We start from the raw sequence: 16,094 nt of genomic DNA, 5'->3' as shown, positions 1-16,094 counted from the left end.
GACACTTTCTATCCACTTCCCAGACAATGAGCGAGAGGTTTTAAGCTAAATACACATGGGAAACACTGCAATAGACATGAAATAAGTGATGGCAATATGTCATTTTCTTACTGGCTCTCATTTTATTTTGTGTATGTAGAATTCAATTCAAAAATTAATGGAGAATTTTGTGGTACTCTAAAATATTGCACTAAATGATGCAGTAGTGCTCAAAAGGTGACATAAATAAATAAAAAAAAGTTCCACAAAAAGAATGATTTTTAAACATTCCCATGTATTTAGATATTTGGAATGTTTATTTTTAACACTAGTGTTCATTTATAGTTATTGATGGTGAGCTTTAAGATTAATACATTTTATTTAAAATTAGATGCTGTTTATTTTTGGGTAGTAAAATATTTGATTTGTGATACATTGTACTTTAACTTATGGAGCTTTATCTGGGGCTCAAAGCGTATTGAAGTGTTCTCTCTTGTAATTATATAGTTGTCTTTGTCAATTAAAAAAGTGTTATTGCACCCAACACATTTTGAGAGTTCTGACAAAGGGGGTAGTAGGGACCTGTGCGGGTGAGACAAATATTTAACATAGATAACAGATAAAATGCAACCGAGTACACAAATCACACTTCTCCATTCATAAATAATGCTTTATGTTTGCATCAGTGATTGGTTGATTAGAAGTAATTCACTTAATAGCAGGTTATGATAATTTCAGACCCACACCTGCAACATTTAGACTGAAATACTAAAGTTTAAAAAAAGCTACCCCATATTTGTACATATTTTTTTTTTTTTATCAGTTTGCAACAGCTGACTGTTTAGTAAACAGTCCAGAATGCTTTTTATTAAGAGTGTCTAGCATATACAGACAATCCTGGTGTTGCACAACCATATATTAGTTTCTCCATTGCATGAAAATGTTTCCAACATTATGACCAGACTTTACAAATATCAATCACAAACTAATAAAGGCAGTAAGAATGCTACTTGGAAAAAATAAATAAATGCAGCATTGTCTAGGTTTGTGTGTGTGTGCGTGTGTGTTTATAATAGTCTTTTAATGGTCATCTTTAGGTTGAATAAAAGTGCAGAATAACATGCGTTAGTCAACGTAAAGGTATGAAAATAAAATGCCCATTACTATTGTAATAGCTCTAGACATGTTACATTCTGTGGTAGATTACTGCACAAATTGTGTGCGTCATTCCTGTATGTTGCATCGCCTTACTTTACCCTCCTACAAAAAGAACCAAATAATTATACATTCCAATTCAATACAAGGAGCATACAGCAGATATCATTGCTAGATTTGAAGTGACAGAATTGCAATGATGGATGACTCTTTCTCTCGAAATGCAATGTTTAGTCGTCTTATGCAGAATCACATCAGACCTAATAGGCTTCACTATGCCAAATCAAATGTTTATGGTTACATTAGCCATGTCTGTATGTGCTTGTGTGCAGTGTGATGGCTCATATCTACTCAGAATGAGACTTATCAGAACAGAAGTATTCTTAATGAACATTTCTACCTTGGAGAGACAGCCCCTGTTTGGCATCCAAAACTATCCCTCTTTCCTATCCTAATGTCAGTTTCGTGCAGGGACTGAAAATAGCCATAGCATTTGTTTCAGTTAATCAATTATCAGCACGATATAATGCCCCATTAATGCAGGTCTGACACTCCCAAGTTGCTTTCACCATTTGCATATTGTTTATTTGAAATGGATATAAAGTTATAGCACATAGCACATAAAAGTAGGATAAAACAGCTATAGTGTGTGTCAACTGCTCTTCAGATATACCTAAAGAAAAGTTTTTTTTTTAATTTAAAATTGGTACTCTTTTTAAATGAATTTGTTCATCTATTACAGGAATACTGCAAAACGTTTTAGAGATTATTAATGAGATCTAGAGACTTTACAAAGGGAGTGAAATATTATAATAGAAGTAGAAATACAACTTTTATTACATACGATAAAAGTAACAAATAAATAGATAAATAAAAATAGACAAATACCCAGCTTGAGAGTATTTGCAGTGCACTTGTGGCATTTCTGGGAATGCATTTTCCTAAACATGTCAAAAGAATTTAAAAGTAATGTTAATTCATGGGAGTAATACTTACATACAGTAAGTACAGTTGCACTAAATATATATACTACACATGATATTGCTGTTTGAAAAGAATGCATGTAGTATACTCAAAGTGCTCAGATCCCTACTGCACTCTTCACGGTCGCTAGAATGTATCGTTAAAGTAAGACCAGCAAAGATTGCTGTACAGCGGGGGTGCCCAAAAGGTAGATCCCCAGATGTTTTCGAACTACAACTCCCATGATGCTTGCATGCCTTTAGAATGCTTTAGAATGATAAATCATCATGGACACCGTAGTTCTACAACATCTGGGGATCTACCTATTGGGCACCACTGTGGTAGAGTATGTAGAAATGCAGAGAAACAAAACATAGCCCGGGCATAAAAATGTGTTTCGTTCCACAGTAAATATAGGTGCTGGAACATTGCAAAACAAAAGTTAACACAAGTGCACAAATTGTTGGGAGCGATGAAGTTAATTTTCATTGCGTAAGAATATTGCCTACTGTTAAATACACGTATGAGCAGGAAACATGATTACATAACATAAAGAATACATTTTTTTCCATTTTGTGTTATGAGACCAAAGACATCTATTTCCCTAATGTCTTTGTCTCTTTTAGTCAAAGAATGTGAGATGACATGCACGTTTTACTATATAAGGGTTAGCAAGATTGGGAACTATGTTCCCCTAAATGAAGTAGGTGCAAACACCTGTGCCTAATACATTTTTCTAACTGGCATGCTTATTATACCACTAAGTTAATCTATTTGAGTCCTTGTTCTATTTTGGAGCTGCATTTAGACCAACTCAACTCCTTTCTTTTTTACAATATCCAGGATGGGTTGATTAACACATAATTGTTTCTCATTAAAAAAAAAAAAAAAAAAAACATTAAACTACTTTGTATTTCTGCAATTAAAAAAAACGACATATATAACGCATTGTGCAATTGTTTATTGTTTGTAATAACTACATTGTTTGATCATGAACATTTGGATGGATGTTCTACCCCTTTTTACTCCCCTCTTTGTTTTTTTTTGTTCCCCCTCCTTTATTGTTTGTTTCATTCAAACTATTGTAAATCAATATACTGAAAAACTTTCAGTAAAACGTATTTAACTAGAAAATAAAACAAAATATTTGTTTTTTTTTATCACCATACTTCTGAAATAGCATAGTACATATTTCATTACGAATTAACATTTTACTAGACAAGTGCAATATTACAAGTCCATTACAACAATTTTTATACAATTTTAAATTTATATTTATTTAGTAATTATGCATATTGTGCTTCATAATTGTAATACACAGCAGGTTTGCAGAATAAATATCTGCAGTGATGTGTTAGTAAATAAGCCTGCAGATCTTCCAAGGAAGAACACTAATTAATCAGCTGCACGAAATGCATTCTAGGAGAACATCCTATCTTCTGGAGATATAGGTACCTGACATTTGAAAAATGAAAGGGATAAGTAGGTATTTGTGCATTGCTCATATAAAAATAAATCCGATGTACCGCCAGCCTCTGTTCTCTATTTACTGATTGTGAAATGATCAGCAGTATATAGTTTACTGGTTGTTGCATTTGCAAAACAGCATGTATCATACCTATTCAGGGTTTTGCTGATTGTCAAGAACTGAACGTCATTTCAAAAGAGCATATATTCCGAGAGTGATTCATGCGGACTCTGTAGGAGAATGGTGAAGTGCGCTGGTGTGAACTAAATAAGCCACCACTACAGCAGTGACAAATTAATTCCCGATACACTATGTTTACATGAAATCGGATTAGAAAGAAAAGGTCATATCTGTCCGTTACCATAACTGGGAACTAGAAGAGTCTCAAACCTCTGAAAATCTGACTTTTTATCAAATGTCTTATTTCATAATAGAACAGATATACCAAAAGGTAGATAAATGAAAGTGCTCTTGCATTATTCCCACACTTGCATTTTTGGTAAAGAAGCGTAAACCATATTTTTCTTAGAAAATCATTATGTGTTATTAAGGATTATAATGTATTCAGTACAGAGCAAGACAATGGGCATCACTAGTCTATGTGAAAAGTAAAGTGTAGTAATTAAATCAGAGAATAATTTATTTGAGTTCATTGCTTTCTTATATTGACCTTACACAAAGATGCAAAATATAGCCATATTTTACTTACTAGAATTCAATATAAATATACACACAAAAGCTCAATTTTACCTGGTTAAAAGGTTCTAGTCTTCGGGATAGAGTAAAAATCCTGAAAATACAGAATCTGTCATTTCTTCAGTTACCAAGATGTTTTCTGTTCTGCTTAATACCTGAAGCCAAATTTCATCATCTTCATGTAGGCGAAGTATTATGGATCCAGTTGTTTGACAAATGTTTTGTTCGTGTTGCTTTACTTGTGTCTGCAGAGCTATAATACCATTATGAAATAGACCAACAGTGAGAGACCTTCCTGAAATACTTAAATGGTATGTGAAAAAGTATATACCATCAATACTGGCAACAAATATGCCAGACCTAATATTGTATATACTATTTTCATTAGTAAAAACATTATTGAATTTAATAGGTTGACCTGGGCTCAAAGAATTTCTCTGCAATCTTAGGCCAACTGAAAATGCAATGTTATCATGATCTTTATTTCCTCCTGGTTGACCTTTATCTCCCTTTCTTCCGGGCATCCCTGTTAGTCCTTGGTATCCTGGTGGACCCATATTTCCTCTATCACCTTTTGGGCCGACAGGACCACTAGGTCCAATGGAGCCTTTTGGTCCTATGTCTCCAGTCTTTCCTTTGGGGCCTTCTGCACCCTTTTCTCCAGGATTCCCTTTAGCTCCTTTTTCTCCATCCATGCCTTTATCACCTGGTTGACCTTTTTCACCTTTCGGTCCTGTGAAACCATCACCACCAGGAATACCTCTATTTCCCTTTTCTCCTTTGATACACATGAAACAGGGATCCCCTGGCTCACCTTTTAGCCCAATGGGACCTATTTCTCCTGGTTCAGCTTTGTCACCTTTTTCTCCTTTTGGTCCTCTGTCCCCAGGTTCTCCTGTAGCTCCTTTCAATCCCTGAAGTTCTGTACCACCTGGTATTCCATGTTCACCTAAAATAGAGGGACTGCATTAATACATTTCTATATGTATACATGTCCCCTAATAATATTAACTAATGTTTTATAGAATAAGCGTTCACATTATTTTGGGTGTGAATGTTCCATTTCTTCATGTGGCCTAATTTAACAAGTTAGCATGAACATACAGGCATGAACACTGATGAGAAAAATCAACTTTACATTACTAACACCTTTTACATACGTATAATAAAACTCACTGGAGATTTGAAGCTTATTTATATAAAACATCAAACATAATTATTATATTATACCTGCCCAGTACACAGCATATCTGGTAATAGCTATATTTTTTAAAACATAACAAATATCAATCATTAATATAATACTATTAGGATCGGTATAAAGTCTAGATAAAGTTACTACAGGTAATATACACAAAGTGTTATCTATAAAACTCTCCCAGGACATAATTGAGGGATTGAGAGAATAAATCTAGGTGCCAAAAAGATTGTGGTGAGGTCAAACACAATACAACCCCCTTCCATCCCACCCCCTTCCATTGCAATTACAAAAATTGCAATTACTGCTGTGCACTACCTGCATATTTTATGTTTTACTTTGGAAAGTCCTCTGTGGGCAAATTAACTCCAAAATCATGCTTCAATAACTATCCCAGAGTTCCAGCTTGACACACAAAGGATCTCAGATAGGCATTGTCTGTTAGACTTCATTCTGCACTTCAGCTGGTACCCTTAGCAATAGACACTGTTTTAAACACAGCTTTTTTGTTTTTTAAATCAAAGAATGGATTGTGATTCAAAATGTCCTGTGGCCAGAATCAGGTCATGGACAGCAGTTTTGACCTTGTAAGTCTCATTAGTTCTGGTCTGAAAGTTGAAGTCTCTCTGCAAGCATATAGCTAGGTGCCAAACAGATTGTATTGAGGCCGAACTCAATACAACACCCACAGTGCAATTACAAAAAAATATTGTTGTGCACCACCTGCATATATTATCCTGGACTCATGTTGGACCTTTGAGTATGACTATCCCAGAGTCCCAACATTGATACAGAAATTAGTACAGGCAGGCATTGTGTTATAGCGTGTAATAATGTTATAATGCTATAACATTTGGGGAAAATAATGGCAGCTTGAGGTTCTGGACACAATCATTATCAATTTAACCACAGTTGCATGGTTCATTATGAGGGTCAATAACTCCATAGTTCACCATTATGTTTCATCACTCTGGCTTTGTATAGATGTGTAAAACTATCTATCTATATGTAATATCACCTACATATTTGTTGAAATAGTAAAGCATCATTTATGTTTTTTAATCTGCACATTGCAATATAAATTTGCTGTTACATTTATATAGAATGGCAACCTACTATGATTCCATGAACAAACAACTGCTGTTCTCATGTGATTCCATTTCTGGGACATACAGTAACTCTTATGTCCCACCGGCTGACATTGAATGATCACCAAGGCCAAGTCATTAACAGCTAAAATTACCTGGATCCCCTTTTTCACCTTTGTCTCCCTTTGGTCCTGCAGGTCCTGGAATATTACAGAAGCACTGTTTATCTGTTGTGTTGTCGGGTATTTCCAAGACAGAACCTGAGGGATCTCCATATGGATGGTCATTGTTCGGCTGTAGTAATGGGATTAAAGTGGTATTGTTTGCAGTTTCTATGGAAGCACTGTCGAGCACAGGGAAAGCATTCTCACTGGTGGTTATGTTGAATCCATCTAAACTAATTGGTTGTCTGGGATCAATAGTGATTGGAGGTTGCCCCTTTAGTGTAACACTATTTTCCACTCCATCTGCTACATTGTTTAAAGTAGGCATTACAGTAGATGTTACCGCAGTCTGGGAGCTTTCTTGAATCCCACCATGTGTGACCGGATCAGTTTCAGTTGTCCCAATGTCTAGATTTGGTAAAACAGTAGGTGTTTGTTTCGTCATCTCAGATTCAGTATCATTCAGTTTGGCAGTTGCAAGAAGAGGGCTAGATGTTAGATTAAAGACAGCAGATGTTTGCTTTGCACCCCACAAACTGCAAAGCAGTATTTTTATTATCAATATCGACAGCATACCTGCAATTTAGAAAGAAATAAAAAATTTTAGTACAAAGTTTAAAGTTGTTTGCTCTGTACCCCTACATTATTTATAGCAGTACACTTTTACCTAAGTCATTCAAAGCATACCTACAATATAGAAATAAATATCCATTTGTTGCGTAGACATAATGTACATACTTGGAACAAATTATATAGAAGAACAGTATATCATTGTTAATAAATGTTTTTAGATTTAATTAGGAGAATATATAATTTTACTTGCCATCAAAGCATTGCCGCTATATTTAAACACATAATTTCATGAAAACTTCTTGTAATTAAAGCAAAATACTGTGGACAAAGTAAAATCCGTTGAATACAGTAATTAAACAACTTTCACAGGTTTCCTTTGTCATTATTAGGAATATATTTTAAACTTTTATTCCACAGTTCCACATGATGGTGCAGTGCTAAGAATGGCAAGTTTAAGTACTTTTATAATGGAAAACAACACAACATAGTCTATTTTAAACTAATACCATGTCAATATTGAAACACCAGATTTTTTTTAGATAGTGTGTCTTTCCTATTTGGATAACATAAGACAAGACAGAGCTGACGGTACAGCTTTACAGAACAAATGTATTGCCTGCCCACAGATCTCTGTATTCCTTCTGGAGAAGATATGGCGTAGAGAAACATATAGTACTTTGTTTTAAAGAGTCATCTGCCTGGAAAGATAAGTTGCACCTTTCTCATATATTATTTTTATTATTATTATTATTATTGCCATTTATATAGCGCCAACAGATTCCGTAGCTCTTTACAATATTATTAGAGGGGGATTTAACTATAAATAGGACAATTACAAATAAACCTACGGGAACAATAGGTTGAAGAGGACCCTGCTCAATGGAGCTTACATTCTATAGGAATATATCATAAACATTATGTTGCATATATAGAGTTAATAACAGGTAACCCAGACAAAAATATGACATATGTAGAGTAAACTTCAAAATAAGCTATAACAGACAAACCAAAATTCAATCTAAATCAATTTAGCATAATAAGTCATACAAACTAGTCTCATGGTAAGTAATATTATTTTGGGATTTGATTTATTCTGATGGAGATCCTCTCCAGTCCGATTTATATGTGAGTCTTTGCTACGTACCACAAAACATAGGATACTTTTGATAATTCCAGGTCGCACCTATCCTTGTGACAAGGAAAAGTGCCTCTTTTTTTTATAGTCGTACAAACTAGTACTCAGTACATCAAGTTCATTGAATCATCGAAAAACATGGCTTAAGCAGTCAATGTAATAGTTTGATCTAGACAAGCATTTCATTTCAGATCTTAGCACAAACACTTACATGTAATCACATAAGACAATAATTGAGAGAAAGGACCTCAGAAAATGTTCTACGAAATGACAAAACAAGCTCCTCAACTGTCTCTGCATAAAAACATATTCAGAGTAAAGAATATACTCGGAAGCACTTTTAGATTATCAGCTAGATTAGGCAGGGCCATCTTCACCTACTTTCAAGTATGCCAGTAGTGTTTTGTTAGTATTTAGTGTCTGTTTTGTTTACCTATTTAAAGAACTGCAGAATATGTTGGAGCTATATAAATAATTGTAATTAAAAAAAAAATTAAAACATGCATACACCTGATTTTTTTTAATAGACAGTTGCAATAAACAAAACAATGCCTTCTAATCCTAAATATATATGAGATTTTATTTCTGGAAAAAAAAAAGCATAGTTAAAAATGTAACATATATAAACATCTACTTAAATATGCAGACAGCATGTACAATAATAACAAAGCTCAAATTCAAGACAGACAGACAGCAAGACAAACAGACAGATAGACACACCTTCAGGAGATGCAAAAATGTGGGTATACATATGCAAAATAACTGAATGATGAAATTCAAAGTAAAATTGTATTCAAAAGCCAGACGAGTTCTAAAATCAGCAACTTCCATTTTGATTACTAATAAATATAGTATAATAATATTAAATATTGTACATATATGTATCATTAGTTTTTCTCCATTTATTCGAAATCATCCAGCTATACAATTAAATAAAATGAAGCTAATGAATACTGAATGCAAATCTGATGTGCTTATGTTCGTTATCCATTCTGGCAAATACAAGCTGGCCTACACAGATTTTATTTACCTGCTAGAACAAAACAAAGTATGTGGCATCCCAATAGAACTTTCTCCTTTGTGAAAATGTGCATTGGTTTGAGTGACATTAAGTACAAGATGATAAACAAAGACCTTTTTGTACTCTGCAGTCAGTCCGGTGCCCCTCTACCTGCTTGATATGAATATAATAATAATACTTAAGAAAACCTCTCAAGTAAGCATCTATAGCCGTTATGTAACCCATCTACTTGTTGTTGCTCAGTACTCTGGTCTGTAATTACAATTTATATCAGAGAACTATTAATACTCATCCATTAGTAGTGAAAATGCCTCTTGTTGTACTGAATGAAAAGCATATAATTTTCCAGGAAACTGTAAAAGCAATCTACAAGCTATCAATTATAGACCCATATAAAATGCCTATATGTTTCTCAGACATTGACATGCCTTAAGCGTATCTTTATCGCCCTATTATGTGACATTTAAAAGTAATTCTGATTGGAAACTGGACGTCAAACAATTCTAGGTTCATGGACCCCTTTGTATTATTTTAATTGGATATCGAAAGGTATAGTAGCTAAAAAAAAATTATATTTAAAATCACACAAGAGAGGCAATATTCTAGGTGTTCCAAGTAAGGCTACTTGATTTTAACAGTAAAGGCTTTAGCATTATCTACCTATGAAGAAAACATATAATGCTAAAATATAAATTGAAAAACTGATCTTGTACTAAAGAGTGTTTCTAACAACAAGATTTGCATGGCCTGGATACTTGAAAAAGCTCACATGCTTAACATTTTTATTATTACATTAAAAAGGACAATATTACAAGTACCAATAAGTTAATCTATTTTCATCATTTTTATATAGATAGCACAACAACGGTTAGAATAAAAACCCCTGTGCTTCTTTTTTTTATTTAAATTTTATTTTGCTTTTTTTCATTAGAAGAGGCTTGGCACCTGGCAAGACACAAGGAGAGGTAAGTCATTGCCCCATTACCAATGAACACCTCAAGTTTACTCGTAACATCATAACCACTACAGTCAGGGCTAGGGTTAGAGTTTCTTTGATATTTGAGTAACAGCAGGATATACATATGCTATGGTTTGCATGAGATTGATAGGAGTTACACTCCAGGGCAACAGTTACTGTTTTCAGCAGGGGACCTTAAGTCAGCCCTCTATATTTTGTGATATGCCAGGAAAGCATGTAAGGAGGACACAAACTGTCCCTATCTCCCCAGTTCCTCTTTTGACATATACATAATAGGTGAATGATTGACGTAATGGAGGCATTTGTAGTTAGCAGTGGCTGCTTGCAACTGTAGCTAAAACGTTATAATACATAGTGTAAGAAAATTTACAAGTGAACAGGACAAATACTTCTTTATAAAGAACAAGGGAGTCACAGGTGCCATGACCTCTCTACATTAATGTGGTTGGACAATTATCCTTCCATACCCCATGAATCCCTACTTCAAGAAGGCAGTTGAAGGTGCAACTACAAAAATAGCTCTGCTGGAGGCCGTACAAAGTTCTCAAGATTCACGGCTTTCCAGGATGGAAGTGAAGATCGAGGAACTTGAGCAACAACAGCAGAAGGAGGAGGGTAAAGTAGATGCCTTGGAGGATGCACAGAGGCGGCACAACCTAAATGTAGGTTGTACTGGAATTACTGAGGCTCACAGACTTACCGCACTTTCTTCTAAAGTTTCTCGCAGCTTTCCATCTCCAAAACAAGCCAAAGCTGTAAAAATAGATGGAATATTCAGCCTCCCCAAACCAGCGGGCACACCACACTCCACAGCTCCGGACATCATAGTCCGCTTTCAGTCTCTATCAGACAAGAGCTTGCTCCAAGCAGCTGTCCGGGGGAAGACCCCTGGGACAACGGATCCATAATTCTGCTCATCCTAGATTAACTAGGAACACGCTAACTTGGCCCCGATCTGTGCGACCCCTTCTACAGATTATGTGAGAGTGAAATTTCTTATCGTTGGGATAACCTCGGGCCTTCTTGGTCACAAAACAGGGTGTACGAGTGGAAACCTATCAGGATCTTATAACGGGTGCATAAACTGGGCCTCATCATGCCGACTTGCTCTGTGGGACTAAGACTGACTAACATCAACTGTGCAGTGGTCCAGGAGTTTACACCCCGATCAGCCCAAACTGCTCTGTCCTCTCAATCTGTGACCTGATTACTAGGTTTGCAGGCATGCAGGATTGACACAGGTTTCTTCAAGATTAGAGACTCCATGTTATTCCACTGAACAGTTTCTATTTATTTCTTGGTTTTACGGTTTTGATATTTTGTTTAGTACTTAATAGTCCACAGTACTGGGACTTAGCATGCCTTTCTGTTATCTACTTCAGACACAACTGTGGGACAGCTTATCCACAATTTGGTTCACTGTTGAGTATATACTCCTCTTTTTGACCCGGTCAGATGGGCTCTGTGACGGACCGCCTGGTACTCCGACTGGGTACCTCCGTCAATCGCTGCTTCCTAGTACTTGCAAGTACCATAAGCACTGAACTGGAACGCCATAACCACCATAAACCTCACAAACCGCCGCAGCTTGGTTGGGTTCTCGCCGTCATCCACCCACCCTGGACCCAAGACCAGGATCCAGCTTCCAGTGGGTAGGCCTCTCTTAGTCCCGAGAGTGTAGCAGGAACAGTTTTTACAAGAGCTTAGTGATTATACTCAGGGGAGTATAGTGATTATAGCAATCCCCAGCGTGTAGTTCTCCAATCCCCCAAACATGAGCCAAGACTTCATGAAGGTGCAAGATGATCTGAGAGTTTAATGGTATAGGTTGGATTTTTATACAACTTTTCAGGCCAGAGGAACACCCACTGGACCTGATGGGTAACAGGACACAAATTGTATGGACCAATAGAAACAATGTAACAATGCCTGACCCTCCCACAAACAGCACCTCCACTGTCCCCCCTCCCCCCTCCCCCCCCCACCTCTGATACAATTAAGGTAGATAATGTATTAATGTAATTATCCCCAGGCATAAAAAAAACATATTTTACCAAGTCTCAGAAGTACCTCAAAATACAACATATCCCCATAAAAGTCTGATAGCCCTGATCTGGGTGAACAACTTGTCTAAAAATCCCCCAGAACAGAGCAGGGGTTCAAAGGTTTCATGGAAGTCTCTTTTTGACCGTCCGCAAGCATGGCTTCATGCCCAAAATAGTTCCAGAGAATTAGGCTGTGCGGCCTGTCTATTTCCAATGATTAAAGTGCACTTCAAATAGTCGAACGGGACTATTCGTGCACAAAGTCAGTGTTGAAGTTTGCTCGGTAGATTATTTCTACTGAACGGCTCTCTGTTATTATTTTTATTATTATTATTATTATTGCCATTTATATAGCGCCAACAGATTCCGTAGCACTTTACAATATTATGAAAGGGGGGATGTAATTATAAATAGGACAATAACAAGAAAACTTACAGGAACAATAGGTTGAAGAGGACCCTGCTCAAACGAGCTTACAGTCTATAGGAGGTGGGGTATAAAACACGTTAGGATGGAAATATCAGTCAAATAGGGTGGGAGTGGAGCAGAGCTGGAGGAGAGAGTAAAGCACTGCCCTATAGGAGAAAGCAAGAAACAGGTATGTAAGGATGTAAGGTAGAGGTTACTCTGGGAGGTCATAAGCTTTCCTGAAGAGATGGGTTTTAAGGCCCTTCTTAAATGATTGAAGACTAGGGGAGAGTCTGATGGCAGTAGGCAGGCTATTCCATAGGAAAGGAGCCGCCCGTCAGAGGTCCTGCAAGCGCGAGTTGGCCGTACAGGTGCGAGCAGCGGTCAGGAGGTGGTCAGGGGCAGAGCGGAGGAACCGAGGAGGAGCATACCTATGGATCAGTGAAGAGATATAAGAGGGGCTAGAATTGTTCAGTGCTTTAAATGTATGGGTTAGCACTTTAAATTGACTCCTATAGGATACAGGGAGCCAATGTAAGGACTGGCAGAGGGGTGAGTTGTGAGAGGACTGACTAGAGAGGAAAATCAGTCTAGCTTCAGCATTCATTACAGACTGTAGCGGGGAAATACGGCTTTTGGGGAGACCAATCAGGAGAGGGTTACAGTAATCCATGCGGAAATTACTAGAGCATGGACAAGCATATCGTGCATATTTAGCCGAACATAGATGGAGGTGGAAGTCCCAACGATGTTCGTGCCGTCGAGTGTCCAATTTCAGTTCCATGAACACCGCTGACCGCGTTTGATTAAACAAGATGGCCGCCGCTACGTGTTCGAATATATGAACGACGACCACCCAGCCGTTCATCAATTAAGCTGCGGTTAACAGGCTGCACACTCCACTTGAAGGTGGTCCGGCTGATCGACAGTTTGTTCGGTAAATGAATACCATAAGCCTAATCCATTTGGTAAGCCCCATATACTGCACCATAGAAGGGAAAATGGAGCAAACAGGGCTTTTAGCCCCACAGTTCACCACAGGGCCATAGTCACAGGGCAAGAGGCTGGCAAGCAGGCCTCTCCAAATCCCAGTGACGAAGGTGCTTTCGTCACAGGCTCATTACTTATGATGGCTTACAGTCTAGCTCTTATGTAAGCATAGTCCTCCCCCCTCTCCCTCCTTATATCTCGTTAAGTGGGTTCAAGAACAAGCAACGCTAAAATCTGCTATTTGGAGGTGCATCCATGAGGGGGACAATTTAGTCTTGGTAGGGACACAGCTTGTTATAGACCCTCTCAGCACCCTATGGAGCACAACTACAACTACAACTTACCACTTACTAATATATAATTTTATATAACACAAAAACCCTCACTCTACATCCACTTTCTAGACATATAACGAATCATCATATTCTCTTTTCTTTTTAATGTTTGATAAACCTTATTATTTTTATTGCTATTATGCAGCCATACTCTGTGACATGTTACATGCTTACCTATCTTGTACTCCCATGTGGAATGAGAAAATATATATTTATTTTTTTTAAATGAAGAGGTTAATCCTAGGGGATCTTCTTCCACAGGCAGCACACCATGCGAGGGGAGTACTTGGTACCAGTCATGGTAGTGTATTTGCGAGATAAGGGTTTATATAATTTTGGTGTCAGATGTTTGGGCACAACCTACACTTTATTGCATGGGGACTGGTACCCCATGGTAAAGTTCTTGGCAAAAATGATACAGTTAATGTCAGGGATATTGCGTGCCCCTTGAAATCTGTGAGGGGAAAGAGGAATTCCTTGGACCACAGGGTTACGGATTACTTGATGATGATGGCTTAGCCTGTCTCTGCAGATCTTTGAGATTTGCTTTTTTTCCTATATTCTCACAAATACAAAAACAATGTGCATGAAAATATGTGGTGTAGGCAAGTCTTGCTCCACTAGGGTGCAACATCTGATTATACAGCATTTATAATGGACGTTGACAGGGAGAAAACCAGAAGTTAATTTTCATACTATCTGTTGCAGAAACATGCCTAGCTCTAAAGGCAGTTGCTTAATGCCGTAACAAAAATAACATTCAGGTTTCCACAGTGCACAAAGATAAAACCAGAAAGTATCTGAAATTAGCAGGAACTTTGCAAATTAAGATGTAAAATTAATTATGCTATTCAATTTAGAAATAATTTGATGATTGCAGATCATTAAAATCATTAAAATTAGAGTTCTTATAATAAATACCTTCATTTTGCATCTATTTTTTTTAAAGAAGAAGTGCAGTTCATTGGCTCTGCTAACAGTCTCCTGGATCTGTATAATGCGGTCAGCATACAAATCATAACTGCCAGTAATTACAAAGGCCTTGCATCTTCTCAGTGCTGCCTCTGTGTGTCTAATGATCAGGTCTATTTAGAAAGCACAATGGTAAATAGATGAATACATGATTATTGTATTCAGGACACATGTCTTCAAAGCACAGGTCAACGCAGTCCTTGCATCACATCTCATATACGATTATAGATTGTCTCACAAGTTGGATTAACAAGAGGCATCTGGACAAAAGGAAGATTATGCTGCCAACATAAATCAGAGGCTCAGTTTAAATATATCAATTATGGGTTGTGTTTTTTTGTTTTTTTTTTAAATTAACAAGAATGAAAGAAGATAATGTGTAATATACGTAACAGGGTTCCATGTTGTCTGTGAAGGTAAAAACTTATTTTAAAGAATGTAATTTTGCTACTGTCAGGCTGCTTTCTGTGTGTAAACAGCATACAAACAAGCAAAGGAATTGATGGATGTTAATTCTTTAAAATAATTTTGCTCATCATTTTCTCTGTGAATATTATAGGGAAGAACACACTGGGGCCATTGGTGCAATAAGTCCCATCTCAATCTATACAAATTTGATAAATAAATACATACAACATACAAACATGTGTGAAGGTAGTTGGGATAGTGTAGGAAGAAACCCTTTTTACTTATAACAACTTACTCAGAATAACGACACAGGATGTAAATGGCGACAAGCAGGCCACAGCTTTATTTAAAACAATACCATTATTAACATAACACATTAACATGACATTCATTAACCACAACTTCCATTATCAGATCCTTGACAACGATTTAACAAAACCTGGGCGCTTGCCTTCCCCTTCGTCCATACACCACAATTGGCCTTCCAACTGGCCTTCCAATACCATCCATGCTAACC

At 36.9% G+C, this 16,094-nt stretch overlaps 1 protein-coding gene across 1 annotated transcript in view; it reads right to left on the bottom strand.

Moving 5' to 3' along the window:
- The window catches only part of OTOL1 (otolin 1), a 60,373-nt gene extending 50,857 nt beyond the window's left edge, over positions 1 to 9,516 (bottom strand). The window contains exons 1-3 of the mRNA XM_063440743.1: positions 9,450 to 9,516; positions 6,703 to 7,287; positions 4,348 to 5,210 (exon numbers count right to left, since the gene is read on the bottom strand). Of these exons, the coding sequence (XP_063296813.1) occupies positions 4,348 to 5,210; positions 6,703 to 7,287; positions 9,450 to 9,513 (1,512 nt within the window). The 5' untranslated portion in view covers positions 9,514 to 9,516. The remainder of the gene's footprint in view (positions 1 to 4,347; positions 5,211 to 6,702; positions 7,288 to 9,449) is intronic.
- Positions 9,517 to 16,094: the final 6,578 nt, after the last annotated feature.

The sequence above is a fragment of the Pelobates fuscus genome, chromosome 2, assembly GCF_036172605.1.
Source record: "Pelobates fuscus isolate aPelFus1 chromosome 2, aPelFus1.pri, whole genome shotgun sequence".
NCBI lineage: Eukaryota > Metazoa > Chordata > Amphibia > Anura > Pelobatidae > Pelobates > Pelobates fuscus.
This window is presented reverse-complemented; position numbering and strand designations above follow the sequence as displayed.